Source organism: Megascapheus bottae, chromosome 6, assembly GCF_031878675.1.
Source record: "Megascapheus bottae isolate mThoBot1 chromosome 6, mThoBot2.hap1, whole genome shotgun sequence".
NCBI lineage: Eukaryota > Metazoa > Chordata > Mammalia > Rodentia > Geomyidae > Megascapheus > Megascapheus bottae.
The window spans coordinates 70643390-70656836 of record NC_143514.1 but is presented as its reverse complement, the minus strand read 5'-3'; the positions used below and the strand labels follow the sequence as shown (position 1 = coordinate 70656836).

The 13447-nt window shown below is 50.0% G+C and overlaps 1 protein-coding gene across 1 annotated transcript in view; it reads right to left on the bottom strand.

Annotated features, from left to right (window-relative positions):
- Asap3 (ArfGAP with SH3 domain, ankyrin repeat and PH domain 3) overlaps positions 1–13447 on the bottom strand; it is a 45138-nt gene that overhangs the window by 18976 nt on the left and 12715 nt on the right. Inside the window, exons 2-5 of the mRNA XM_090335581.1 lie at positions 4303–4375; positions 4080–4225; positions 1801–1875; positions 257–306 (exon numbers count right to left, since the gene is read on the bottom strand). Coding sequence (XP_090191707.1) covers positions 257–306; positions 1801–1875; positions 4080–4225; positions 4303–4375 — 344 coding nt within the window. The remainder of the gene's footprint in view (positions 1–256; positions 307–1800; positions 1876–4079; positions 4226–4302; positions 4376–13447) is intronic.

The following is a 13447-nucleotide window of genomic DNA, read 5'->3' as shown; positions in this document are numbered from 1 at the left end:
AAGCTGGTGGGCTACTGAGGGTAGCACCTCAAAATCCCTTCTGAGGGTGGTTGTCTCTCCTTGGGTGGCTATCATGACTCTGCTCACGGAACTTGGCCAGGCTTGGATTTAAATCATCTTGGTAAGCACTCCAGGGAGCCAGATGCCCTGTGCCTCTGGGGGATACAGGTGGGAGTGTAGCCAGACCTGCTATCTGGCCCTCAGCTGCCAAGCAGGCGCTGTTCTCCTGGCCAAACCACCCAGCCCAGGCACTTACACTTTAGCCTCGTAGTCTTTCCATGCCTTCTCCAGTTGCTTTTTGGAATCCTGTAATTTTTTTTTAAAAAAGAAGAGCAATTTGAGCCAGGCACCAGTGGTTCTAGCCTCTAATCCTAGGTACTCAGGAGGCTGAGAGCTGAGAATCATTATTCAAAGCCAGACCAGACAGGAAAGTCTGTGAGACTCTCATCTCCAATTTACCACCAAAATGGTGGAAGTAGAGCTGTGACTCAGTGGAGCGCATCAGCCTTGACTGAAAAAGTGAATGGACAGCTCCCCGACCCTGAGTGCAAGCCCCATGGCTGGTCTACCCCACCAGAAAAGAGCAATTTGCCAACCAGGAAGCTTGTACTCTGTAGAAACAGGACATTGCCACCTACATTCCTCTGCCACTCCAGCTGTTTTTCAACCAGCCCTGGCCCCACCCCTGACTGCCAACTCGCCTCTCTAAACACAGCCACATACCCCACTTCCCAAGGCTCAGCCCCTCTCCACCCCATCTTCTCCCCAGAACTGTCAAGCATCAGCCCAGCGTAGTAGGTAGGCCTGAGGGTCTCCAGCCTCTGCCCTGGGTCTTATTGGGCAGAAGCTAGAAATGGGCCTTGAAGATAGTAAAGATAGTAAAGGTCAAGCTAGACCCCTAACTGTATCCCATCATTTTATCTCCTGCTTACATGACATCAATTGTGTGTGTGTGTGTGTGTGTGTGTGTGTGTTAGTTGTGGGGAACTCTTTTGTTCAAGGATAGCACTCTACTACTTTGAGCCATAGTTCCACTTTCGGTTTTTGAGTTGGAGATGAGAGTGTCTTTTAAGGGAACTTTTCTGCCTGGACTGGCTTTGAACTGAGCTCTTCAGATCTCAGCCTCCTTAGTAGCTAGGATTACAGGAGTAAGCCTCCAGTGCTGGGCTATGACATGGACTCTTATCAGGAAGGGCACCTCCACAGAAGGGTTGAGAAATCTTCCCAAGGTCACACAGCAAGTCACTAAGACTTAGGCGATCTGTAGTCTGGCTGGTCTGGGCTGGCAGACTGCTCACACCCTCTGAACAACTACGTTTCCACCAAGCAAAAGCTGCCCATCAGGTTTGGGTGGTTCTCAGGATGGTGCTCAGCCAGGGTGGGGAGGGAACCCTCAGTGGGAGGGCAGTCCTCCCCTGGGCTTTCTGGGGCAGATTGCCAGGGAGGTTCCCGCCTCCCTCCAGCCCTACTCTGCCTCAGCTGGTGCTGCTAGACAAGTCCTAGCAGGGGAGCCAGGAACTGAGGGTCCCTGCCACATTCTAGCTGTATAAACAACAATGACAACAGCTCATCTCTTCCTCTTCCCATGCACTTACAAGCTGGGGAAGCACCCAAGAACCCCCAGCTGGTGGATATGACAGAGGAACTCCACATCGGCCCTAGACACACAGAAGACAGGGGCACCGGGCCCCTGCGTATCCCAGAACCACTCCTCACTTGGCTGGTCCTCAGCCCAGCTCAACCTCCCCTGTGGCCTCTACCAGGAGAAGCCCCTCTCCCCACCCCCACACAGAAACTCACCTGCCGCCCATCCCTCAGCTGGGCCTTCACCAGACTGTCCAGGGGGAAAGAGACAATGTTGTGCAGGTTCTGAACCTGGAACAAGCAGAGAGACCCACAAGCCTCACCTTGAGTGACCACTTGTCCAGTGTTGGGAGGGGGCGAGGGACTCAGAGTACAATGTACCTGAGGCAAAGGACAGCCACAGGGCACAAGAAGCAGAGAAAGAGCTGGACAAGGGTGAGGGGCATAGAAGACAATGCCCTTCCCTGACTGCTCCAGCCTCCTCACCGCTGTCCAGTCTGAGTCACCTCTGCCGAGCTCATCCTCCCCACCCTCTCATAGACCTGTAGTACATACCTGCTGTCCAGCTCAGCTAGCTCTGTGTCTCATCCTTTTTGTTTGTGGTACTAGAGATGAAATCTAGGGCTCACATAAGCTGGGCAAGTGCTCTACCATTGAGCCCCACCAGCCCCAGCCCTCGGATTTGTTTGATATGTAACCCAATCTGGCTTCAAATTTGTGATCGTCCTGCCTCCGCCTCCTGAATGCTGGGGTTACAGGTCTGTGCCACTATGCCAGACTAGTATCTTCCCTTCTGATAGTAAGACAATCCCTTCTCCTGGGGTCAGATGGGCTAAACCCAGGATCTGGTCTGACTTAAGCATCTGTTTCTAGGCTAGAGTGATTGGATCAGAAGAGGACATACAATCTGAGTCACCAGTCGGGATCTTCCCCTGGGAGTTTTCTTTCCAGATCAAAGCAAATGCTGATAAGATGTTCACCTGGGCTGCTGATAGAAGCAGAGAAACTAAGAGAAAGGGAAGGAGCCCACGTCTGCCGCGCTCTTGGCACTTCCCATTGCAGGCCCAATACATTCCTTATATTAAAAAAAAAATCCTACTTTGAGCTGAGTGTCTGTCACCTGCTAACCCAAAGAGGCTTCTGCAGTATCTTTCTTTTCTTTGTTGGTTGTGGGGCTTGAACTCAGAGCCTATGCACTGTCCCTGAACTCTTCTGCTCAAGGCTAGCTTCTACCACTTTGAACCACAGCACTACTTCTCATTTTCTGGTGGTTAACTGGAGATAAGAGTTTTACAGACTTTCCTACCTGGACCGGCTCTGAACTGTGATCCTCAAGATCTCAGCCTCCTGAGTAGTTAGGGTTACAGGCATGAGCCTCCAGTGCCCAGCTGGCCTCTGTACTACTGCAGCCAGCCTTCTTCCCTACGTACAGCTCAGCAATTTCCCCTCCTCCAGGAAGCCTGCACTGCCTGCTCCAGCCTGGGATGATCTCCCCACTTCTGGCCTGACCTCCCATCCCTGTGGTCCCCGAGTCTGTGCCTTGCTTCTGGTACTGCTTCATGTGGTTCCTGCCTCAGGGCTTGTCTCCCCCTGGGGACTCTCACCACAGAGGGTAGCCCCTCAAGGCACCATAGGCTGAAGGCAAGGGGGGACAGAGCTCAGTTCAACACAACACCATTAAAGACCTCTATGTGGGGGACAACAACTTATGAGATTCAGCTGTCAGCCATTCATGGGAAGTGCTGGGACTTGCTCCTTCTACATGTCCAGTATTGTAGTTAGCTGCAAGGTCTGGGCTCAGGCAGACTGGCTCTTGTGTCCGAGGCAGAGGTCAGGCCAAAGGTCAGGTGCTTGCCATTGGGCAATGGCTCTCAGAGATGATTGGGCCCTTGAGAGCCAGAGAGGACAATGGGTGGGACAGGAACAGTGACCAGGCCATGGGGTATAAAGGGTGGGAGGCTTGCCTGAGAGGTGGCACAGAGAGACAGTGATCCAGACTGCAACCAGACCACCTGGCTTCACACTTAGCTGAAGGTCCTGGGGCAGGGCACCTGTCACCTGGGACCAGCAGTCACCAACCCCACAGAGAACTGTGCATGCCCATACAAAGAACTGGTCTCAAGGCAGGGACTGGGCAGTAGAATCCCAGGAGGGAATAGTGCAGAGACCAAGCTTAACCTGAAGACAAGCAGGTGCGACTGGAAAAGCAGAGGATAAAAGGGACAAGAAGTGGTGACAGTCTTGGCAGTACTGGCAGCAGTAATGCCAGGGCAGGAACCCTAGAGCCTGGCTCTCACTTCCACCTGAGCTCCTTCCATTGAGCCTGTCCCTGCACCCCTGTACATGAGAGGGAGGAAGTGGTTTAGGGCTGGACAGGGGCCTCAGGTCAGGGGTCAAAGGCAAACCAGGAGAAGGGACAAAACTAACCCTGTTCCTGTCAGGTTCTGTTTACCCAGAGCCTGGGGGAGGAAAGGAAAGGAAAGGAGGAGCCTCACCAAGTTCTTGAAGAGCGCAGCCACCTCACGGGTAAACACAGCCAAGTTCAGGAAGCCTGTGGACAGCTCATGGCTGCTCTGGGAAAGGTGGCTGTTGCCCAAGGACTCCACAGCCTCTTGATACTGTTCTTCATTCTCCACATGGCCTGTCAGGCAGGGAAAGGAGCTCAGAGCATGCTCAAGGCCGGGCCGGGCCTCCAGGGCACTGAGCAGGCTCACTCACCAAGGCCGGAGCTGTGGATCACCCGAACCGCCTTCTTGATCCGCTGAAGGATGGCTTGGTCTCCTTCCAGGATCTGGAAGTCAGGGAGGACAGAGGTTCAGCACACTGAGCTGGGAGGGGCCACAACTCCACAGTCCCCTTCCAAGCACACAGTCGTCACATCCTCACAGCTCTTCCCAGCCCTGCCCCATGTCTCCTACCCAACACAAGCAGACCACCCTCTTCCCCTATGCCACTGGGAAGCCATGGCTTCCCCCCACCCCGACCCAATGCTGACCATGGAAACATCATTAAAAGGTGTACATGGGCCAGGAGTTTGACCCAGTGGTGGAGTGCTTGCCTAGCATTCACAAAGACCTGGGTTCAATTCTTCAGTACCACATACACTGAAAAAGCTGGAAGTGGTACGGTGGCTCTAGTGGTAGAGTGCTAGCCTTGAGAAAGCCCAAAGACAGTGCTTAGGCCCTGAGTTCAAGCCATAGGACTGGCAAAAAAAAAAAAAAAAAAGGAAGGAAAGAAAGAAAAAAAGGTATACAGGCCAGGCACTGGTGGCTCACGCCTGTAATCCTAGTTAAGATCTGAGGATTGTGATTCAAAGCCAGCTAGGCCCCAGAAGTCCATGAGACTCTTATCTCCAATTAACCACCAGAAAACTGGAAGTGGCACTATGGCTCAAGTGATAGAGCGCTAGCCTTGAGCCGAAGAGTTCAGGGACAACGCCCAGGCCCAGAGTTCAAGCTCCACAACTGATCCAAAAAAAGGTGTACAAAGGCAGGTACTGATGACATACACCTGTAATCCTACCTACTCAGGGGGCTAAGAACTAAGGACCGTGGTTCAAAGCAGCTGGGCTAGAAAGTCCATGAGACTCTTATTTTCAATTAGCCACCAGAAAAAAAAAAAAAAAAAGTGGAGCTGCGGCTCAAAGTTCCAGGCCTTGAGTTCAAGCTCTAAAAATGAAAAAAAAAAAAAAAAAATAGTGTTCAGGCTACGCGCTAGTGGCTAGCTACTCTGGCTCTGGAGGCCGAGAACTGAGGCAGGAAAGTCCATGAGACTCATCTCCACTTAAGCACCAAAAAGCCAGTAGAGCGGTGGATCTAGCTAGCCTTGAGCAAAATTGCTCAGGAACAGCACCCAGATCCAGGACTGGCACAAGAAGAAGAAAAGAAGAAGGAGGAGGAGGAGAAGGAGGAAGAGGAGGAGGACGACGACGAAGTAGAAGTAGTAGTTACCCATCCCAGTGGGAGACACCAGGTCTGAGTTCAAATTTGGCTCAACCTAGATAAGTCTGTTAACTCCTCTGAGTCCTAAGCACCTTGTTTGCAAAATAGAGTGTTTAGTAAAGGCCAGGAGAGTGAACATCTCTGTAACCTCTGTCACTACAGAGGATATTTGTTCAGAAATTGGAAGGAGGAGCCAGACACGTGTCCCAAACTGGACACAGCCCAGATGAAAAGCTTGCTTGGCTCCACCTTGCCCTCATTTGATGGGCCTCAAGAAGGCTTGTCAAGTGGAGAATGTCAGCTCTGGAAGAGGCACACTGAGTCACAGATCTTGTGTTCATTAAATCCCTTCATCCTTACCTTAAAACCTGAAAAGCCTGGACAGTGATTCAGTTATAGCACTATGGCTTTGCTCCAAAATGACAGTGCAGATTAAATGTGAATAGTTTCCAAAGAGATGTAGAAAAATCCCTAGAGGGTTAATCCATGTGCCTAACCTACAGAATATGTTTACCTAAGTGGAAGATGGTGTGTGAAGTAAAGGAAGCTTGTGTTTACATGGGAACTCTGTATTTTTCTACTCAGATTTACTGCAAGCTCACAACTACGCTAAAAAAAAAAAATAAAGTCTTAGCCAGGCTCACATCTGTAATCCTAGCTACTCAGAAGGCTGAAATTCAGAGGACTGAGGTTCAAGAAACAGCCAGAAAAATTCTATCCCAAAAAATAACCAGCAAACAAGATGGAGTAGCGGTGTGGCTCAAGTGGTAGAGTATCAGCCAAATAAGCAAGCTGACCAAATGCAAGATCACGAGTTCAAATCCTAGTACTAGCACATACACATATACAGACAGTCAGATACAGACACACACACACACACACACACATACACACACACACACACACATACACAGATACACACACAGATACTCTTCTTAAGAAAATGAAAAAAAGAGGGGCTGGGAGTTTAGCCTAGTGGTAGAGTGCTTGCCTAGCATGCACAAAGACCCAGGTTTGATTCCTCGGTACCACATACATAGAAAAAGCCAGAAGTGGTGTTGAGGCTCAAATGGTAGAGCTCTAGCCTTGAGAAAGTCCAAGGACAGTGCCCAGGCCCTGAGCTCAAGCCCAGGACTGGCAAAAAAGAAAAAGAAAGAAAGAAAGAAAGAAAAACAAAGGAAAGGAGAAGTAATCTGTAACATATCTCCTGGGCTAGAATGCATTTGTAATTTGACAACTGTCTGAACTACGATGTAGAATCCATTTATAATGACGAGTGGTACAACAAAATGCAAGTATTGTTACCTATGACTGGGGAATCTCCACCCCCTTATCAGCCTTGGACTCCTTATCTCTAGACTGATTTCCTTCCTTCCTTTCTTTCACTGGTGGTGGGGCTTGAACTCTGGGCCTGAGCACTGTCCCCAAGCTCTTTGGCTCAAGGCTAGCACTCTACCATTTGAGCCACAGTGCCACTTCCAGTTTTCTAGTGGTTAACTGGACATAAATGTCTCATGGGCTTTTGTGCCTGGGCTAGTTTTGAACTGAGGTCCTCAGATCTCAGCCTCCTGAATAGCTAGGATTACAGGTGTGAGCCACCAGTGCCCGTTTCTCTGGACTTCTTTTCTATGGACAAAAAATAGATGTCCATCTTATCTGAACCACTGCTATACCTGTTAGGTATTCTATTATTTATGACCAAATCTCACTCTAACTAGTACAGGAAATCAAGTCACCCTAATTACCCATGAACTGTTCCTTCCTGCTCTGGTCAGGCACGTTGAGAAAAGTCTTCCTGTCCCCATGGCTCACCGCTATCCATTAATTCTGCATTTATTCAACCAGTCCTGGGTGCTTGCCATGTGTCTACACCTGGGGTCTGGAGTAAAAAGACACCCCAGCTGTCAGGGTATCTTTGTCTGAGGGGAGAAAGAGTCATAAGTAATCTGACACTCTAGGTGCAACGTGATGAGGGTGGTGGTGGAAGGTGGGAGGCCCCTCGGGGACAGGGGAAGCAGAGCAGTGCCTGGGAACCACAGGTATCCCCTACACTTGGCTAAGGGCTCTGGACAGGTGGGAGAGAGTAAGGGGCAGCAGGGGAGGCATGGTGAGAGGACGCTGGTGTCAACAGGGGTGGTCAGGGGAGAGAAAGGACCACAGTTCACATATTACTCCTTCCTGCCAACACATGTCTTCCTGTTGCCTATTCAACCAGGTGTGGTGTCACACACAGGGGACATAGAGCCATAGACGTGAGGTCCTTCCCTTCCAGGGGTTCTCCAACATAAAGAACTCAAGGGTCTGCCAGGCCCTGGCGGTTCACGCCTGGAACCCAAGCTACTCAGGAGGCTGAGATCTGAGGAACAAGGTCTGAAGTTAGTCTGGACAGAAAAATCTGTGAGACTCTTATCTCCAGCAAAAAGGCAGAAGTGGGGCTGTGGCTCAAGTAGTAGAATGCCAGCCTTGAATGGAAACAGTCAAGTGAGAACTTGAGGGCCTGAGTTCAAGCCATAGTACTGGAACAGCTAACAGACAGACAGACAGACAGGACTAAAAAGTAAAATAATATGGAGGGTAAAATAGCTAGATAGATGGATAGATGGATAGGTGGATAGATAGATGGATGGATGGATAGATGGATAGATAGCTTGACTGATCTAAAAAATAAAATAATACAGAGAGGGGAGGGAGCCTATGTTGTACTTTACTCCCAGAATGCCTAGAGGTATTTCTGAGGGTGCAAACACAGCAGTTGGCTGCAACACAAGGCATCTGGGGACCAGGAGTGAGATCTACCTTCTTACCCTACTCCAGAGCAGCCTTTAGTCCCAGTCCTGAGACTGGCAAACGCAATTGCCCTCTGGGTCCAGGAGGTTTTTTTAGTCCATTCCAGTGGCTAAATGCATTCCCTGAAGCAACCTTAGAATCAATGTGGAACCTGTCAGATACACAGCTTCCGCTCAATCAGAAAATCTGGGGTGGACAAAGCACTGTGGTCTCAGATGCTTTGGGGTGACTCTAATCCACACTGAAGATCTGGTATCCCTGCTGTGATTCTACTCCTCAGAAGCCCTTACCACTGGAGACATGCAGCAGGCGCCTCATGGTTTGCTGCAGTTCCACTTCCTCAGGTATCTGCTGTGGTCTCCACGGAATGGCAGTGATGACAACTCCCAGCCCATAAAGCTGGTCAGCAGATTGAGTTCACAGAGACGAAATACTTTGGATCGTGGGTATTATTTAGACATTTAAATGATATCGATTTCAAAACTAGAATATGGACTAGGAATTGCTGCACTTCTCTTGAACTCATTAGACATCCTCCCCACCCTGGATGTGGGCATCACAGGCACTGAGCGCATGCTCCGTTCCAGGCTTGGAACACTCCAACACTTATCACACTCCTAACGCTTGGAGAAAACATCAGCATGCAATTATTTCCTTTCAATGTTTTCAGATTGTCAGGTGTTTTTACCCAGGCTGACCTGGACTGGAATCCTCCTATTTATGTGTCCCGATGACAGGTGCCCAACACTACACCCAGCTTATTGGTTAAGATATAGTCTCAAAACCTTTTTGCCTGAGCTGGCCTCTGTCCGCCCTCCCAAGTAACTATGCAGAGTATTAGGGACATGAGCCACCTCACCCAGCACTGTGCTCATTTTATAGATGAAGCTGACAGGAGGGCGATGTCCACATCACCCAGCAATAAACAATGATACAGTCCTAACCTACACTTGGGAATGGGGGCCAGTGTTCTTTCACATTTAGATGCCTGTCCCTTGGAAGAGTGGCTTCCTTCATCCCAGACCCAGGTACAACTCTGAATCCCAATCCCTTCTCTACCACCTACTCCATATCCTCTCACAGGGAGGGAAGGGGAGCGATGGTGGGGGACCATCAAATCCCAATGTTGTTCTTTACCGAGATAGAGAATAAAAATTAAAAAATTCACATGGAACAACAAAAGACCTAGAAGAGCCAAAGCAATTCTAGGCCAAAAAAGCAATGTAGGTGTGTATCACAATAACATTTCAAACTCTACTGCAGAGCCATAATAACAAAAACAGCTTGGTATGCGCACAAAAATAGACCCAGAGATCAATGGAACAAATTAGAAGACCCAGAAATAAAATCGCATACTTAAGAGTCATCGGATATTTGACAAAGGAGCCAAAGACATACAGTGGAAAAAACAGCCTCAATAACTGGGGTTGGAAAGACTGGGAAATCATATGAAGAAAACTAGAAGTGGATCTCTGTCTGTCACCAGGCACGAATATCAACTCAAAGTGCATCAAAGACCTCAACATCAGACCTGAAACCCTGACACTGCTTCAAGAGAGAAACATTAGAATTATAGGTATAGGCAGGACTTTCTTGAATAGTGTCCAGGGGTACAACAAATAGGAGAGAGATTCCACAAGTGCGACTACATTAAAATAAAAAGAGGGCTTGGAATGTGGCTTAGTGGTAGAGTGCTTGCCTAGCATACATGAAGCCCTGGGTTTGATTCCTCAGTACCACATAAACAGAAACAGCTGGAAATGGCGCTATGGCTGAATGGGAAGAGTGCTAGACTTGAGCATAGAGAGGCTCAGGGACAGAGCCCAGGCCCTGAGTTTAATCTCCAGTACTAGCAAATAAATAAATAAATAGATAAATAAATAAATAAAATGTTTCTGAAAGCCGGGCACCAGTGGTTCATGCTGCAGAAATCTTAGCTAATCAGGAGGCTGAGATCTGAAGATGGCAATTCAAAGCCAACCCAGGCAAGAAAGTCTTTTTTTGGGGGGGGGAGTGGGGGGTTGGGAGCTGTCTCTGAGCTCTTCAGCTCAAGGCTACCACCTTACCCTTGATCCAAGCCCCACTTCTCATTTTCTAGAGGTTAATTGGAGATAAGAGTCTCAGGTCCTTTTGTGCCCAGGCTGGCCTTGAACCTTGATCCTCAGATCTCAGGCTCTTGAGTAGCTAGGATTACAGGTGTGAGCCACGGTACCAGTAAGTCTATGAGACTCTTATCTCTAATAAACTAACTCAGAAAAAGCTGGCCCTGAGCTCAAGCCCCAGAACTGCCCCTACCCCCCAAAAAAGACACAGCAGGAAAGTCCATGAGGCTCTTCAGTTGACTACAAAAAGGGGACTGGGGGCGGGGGGCGTGGTGGTAAGTGGAGGTGTGGCTCAAGGGGTTGAGTGCTGCTAGCCTTGAGCACAAAAGAAAAGCTCAGGAACAGCGCCCAGAACCGAGTTCAAGCCCAAAGACCCACCCCTCCCCCCACACCCATGCAGGGCACAGATTCTTCAGTTACACAGAGGATCAAGAGCAGAGGCTGGCCTAAGTGTGTTTAGAACTGAACCTGAAAAATACATAAAGCAAAAAGTGTTGAGGGCATGACTCAAGTGGTGGAGCACAAGGTCCTGAGTTTAAAACCTTAAGGAAGAAAGGAAGGAGGAAGGGAGGGAGGAAGGAAGAGATTTGATTAAAAAAAAAAAAGATCAGGAAAGGAAGGAGGGAGGAGGGAAGAAAAAAAGATCTTTCCACTCTAGGACTTAGCTGCAGCCCCATGTCCAGGTAGGCACAGGGAGTGCAGCCTGGGCACAGGGTACCACAGGGTAGCTTGGAACAGAGCCAGCCCTGCCTACCAGGAAGGACTCTCAGAATTCGCCTATTACCAACTGTGTGACCAGCACCCTACTTAGGAGGGCTCATTGGGGATGAGCAGTTTGTGCCTGTTCTTCCTCCTAACTGCCTGGTGAGGTATTGATGATAATCAGTCTGTACTTCAAGGCGAGGAGGGAGGAAGTCCAGACTGTGACAAGTTGGCCCAATTTGCTCAGTCTTAGAGGAAGCCAGGCATTTGATCCATGATCAAAGCCATCTGCAGAAAAATCTGTAGGACTCTACCTCCAAAATACCTGGATGAGACTAAAAGATGAACTGAAGGCCTGGCTCAAATGGTAGAGTGCCAGGTAAACTACCATGAGGCTCTGAGTTGAGACAGCAGCACCACCCAAAAATAAAATAAAGTCCTGAAGAAAGCCTTTCTGACTACCATACCCCAGCACACCCTGGGGTACACACAATACTTTGGAGTCCCCGTCAGTGGCTCACGCCTGTAATCGTAACTACTCAGAAGGCTGATATCTGAGGCCTATGGTTTGAAGCCAGCCTGGGCAAGAAAGTCTGTGAGACTCTCCTCTCCACTAAACTAAAGTGAAAAAAAATTTAAAAAGCCAGAAGTAGAGTTCAAGTAGATAGATTGACCACTAGCCTTGACCAAAGAGGCAGTCAAGATCAGAGCCCAGGCCCGGAGTTCAAGCCCGAGGACTGGCAGGGAAGGAAAAAAATAAGTGACATATTTCCCTCTGGTGACACCTCTGAGGGGATGCAAGCACTCGAGTGGCCCTCCAATGGACTTGCCACACAGCTGTAAGACCCAGAGTCCCAGACTGGAAACACCAAGGGATGGGGAGCTGTATTTTCCCCATCTTTGCCATGACCCACTCCTTCCCCTCTGTGCCTCTGTTTCCCTATCTCCACAATTTCAGCAGAAGGACACAGCTCTACGGTCCACTCTAGGGGGAACTCTGGGACTCAGAGTTGGGATTTCTGGCCTGAGGCCGCCCTGATGTGGGCCAATAGCAGCAGGCATGGAAGACTTGGAGGCAGGGGTCGTATCTGTAAAGCCCCCACACCTAGTACAAAGCAGCCAGACTGGGACAAGGAGAGCTCTTCCAGCTGGTCTCTGCCTCTCCATTCAGAGATGGCCCTGCTGCCTCTGCCACACCATGTGGCCACATTGCCAGGCCTGGGAGCCACCATCTGGGCCAGCCCCATTCGCTCCAGCCCTGAGAGGTGACTTCTCCCAGTCTCCTCCCTCCCAGGGCCTTGTTTTCTGGACTCCTACTCTGGAATGAAGAGGCCAAGGAGGTGTCAGGGAAGGCTCCTGCAACTCTGATATTTATTATTTCAGGATCTCTCTACCTCAGGCTGTTTTCCTTCCTGCACTGCTGGAACCCTTGCCTGCTGCGTGTTTCCAGCAGGCCTCCAGGCCAGCTCCCAGCCTGGGCATCTGTCCAGCCTTGCCAGCTCAGCCTCAGTGCTGCATCTCCACGGGTGGTGAGAGGCAAAGAGGAGAGGGGTTACAGGGAGTCCTGACCTCAACTATGTGGAGGCCTCTGCAAACTCCAAGTTTCCTGGCTGGAGTTTTCCTCAAGAGACTGCTTGGCGGCAATGAGCTAAGAGATCAACAACTTTGCCTGGCTGATGGATGAAGATTCCCAAAGATTCCCGCCTGACCCCTGGCCACCGGCCCCGGGAAGCAGCCCAACCTGCAGCTGGACAGAGCAGCATGGGGTCTGGTGCCTCCCACCCTGGCCCTCTGGGCTCTTTTGGTGGCCAGGACAGACCCCTGTGTCCTCCTGGGCTTACTGCCCCTCCTTAACCCTTTGCTCACCATCAGTGGAGTCTTGGCAATTTCCTGCCTGTGCTAAAGTTGTGTCCAGCAGCCAGACCTCAGGCTCCAGCTGCTTCCTCTGCCTAGGGCCCTTCCCCCTCTGTCTCAGAACACTTCATCTCTCGTCAGCTGACACGTCCTCCCTACCCACCACACAGCCAGAGCCTCACCACCTTTATGTCACTTCATGCCTGCAACAAGACTTATCAGTGTCCCTAGCCCTCTGTCCTACTTACATCTGACCTTGATGGGACTGAAAATTCTAGAAGGGCAGGGACTTCCTCATGTATCCTGGTTCTGTAGTGCCAGCGCTGGGCTCTGGCATGAGGGAAATCCTTAAACACATGTGGAATGAAAGCGTGATTAAATGAACTATGAAGCCATGTGCCAGTGGTGCATGCCTTAACCCTAGCTGAGATCTGAGGATTGCAGTTCAAAGCCAGTCCAAGCAGGAAAGTCCATAAA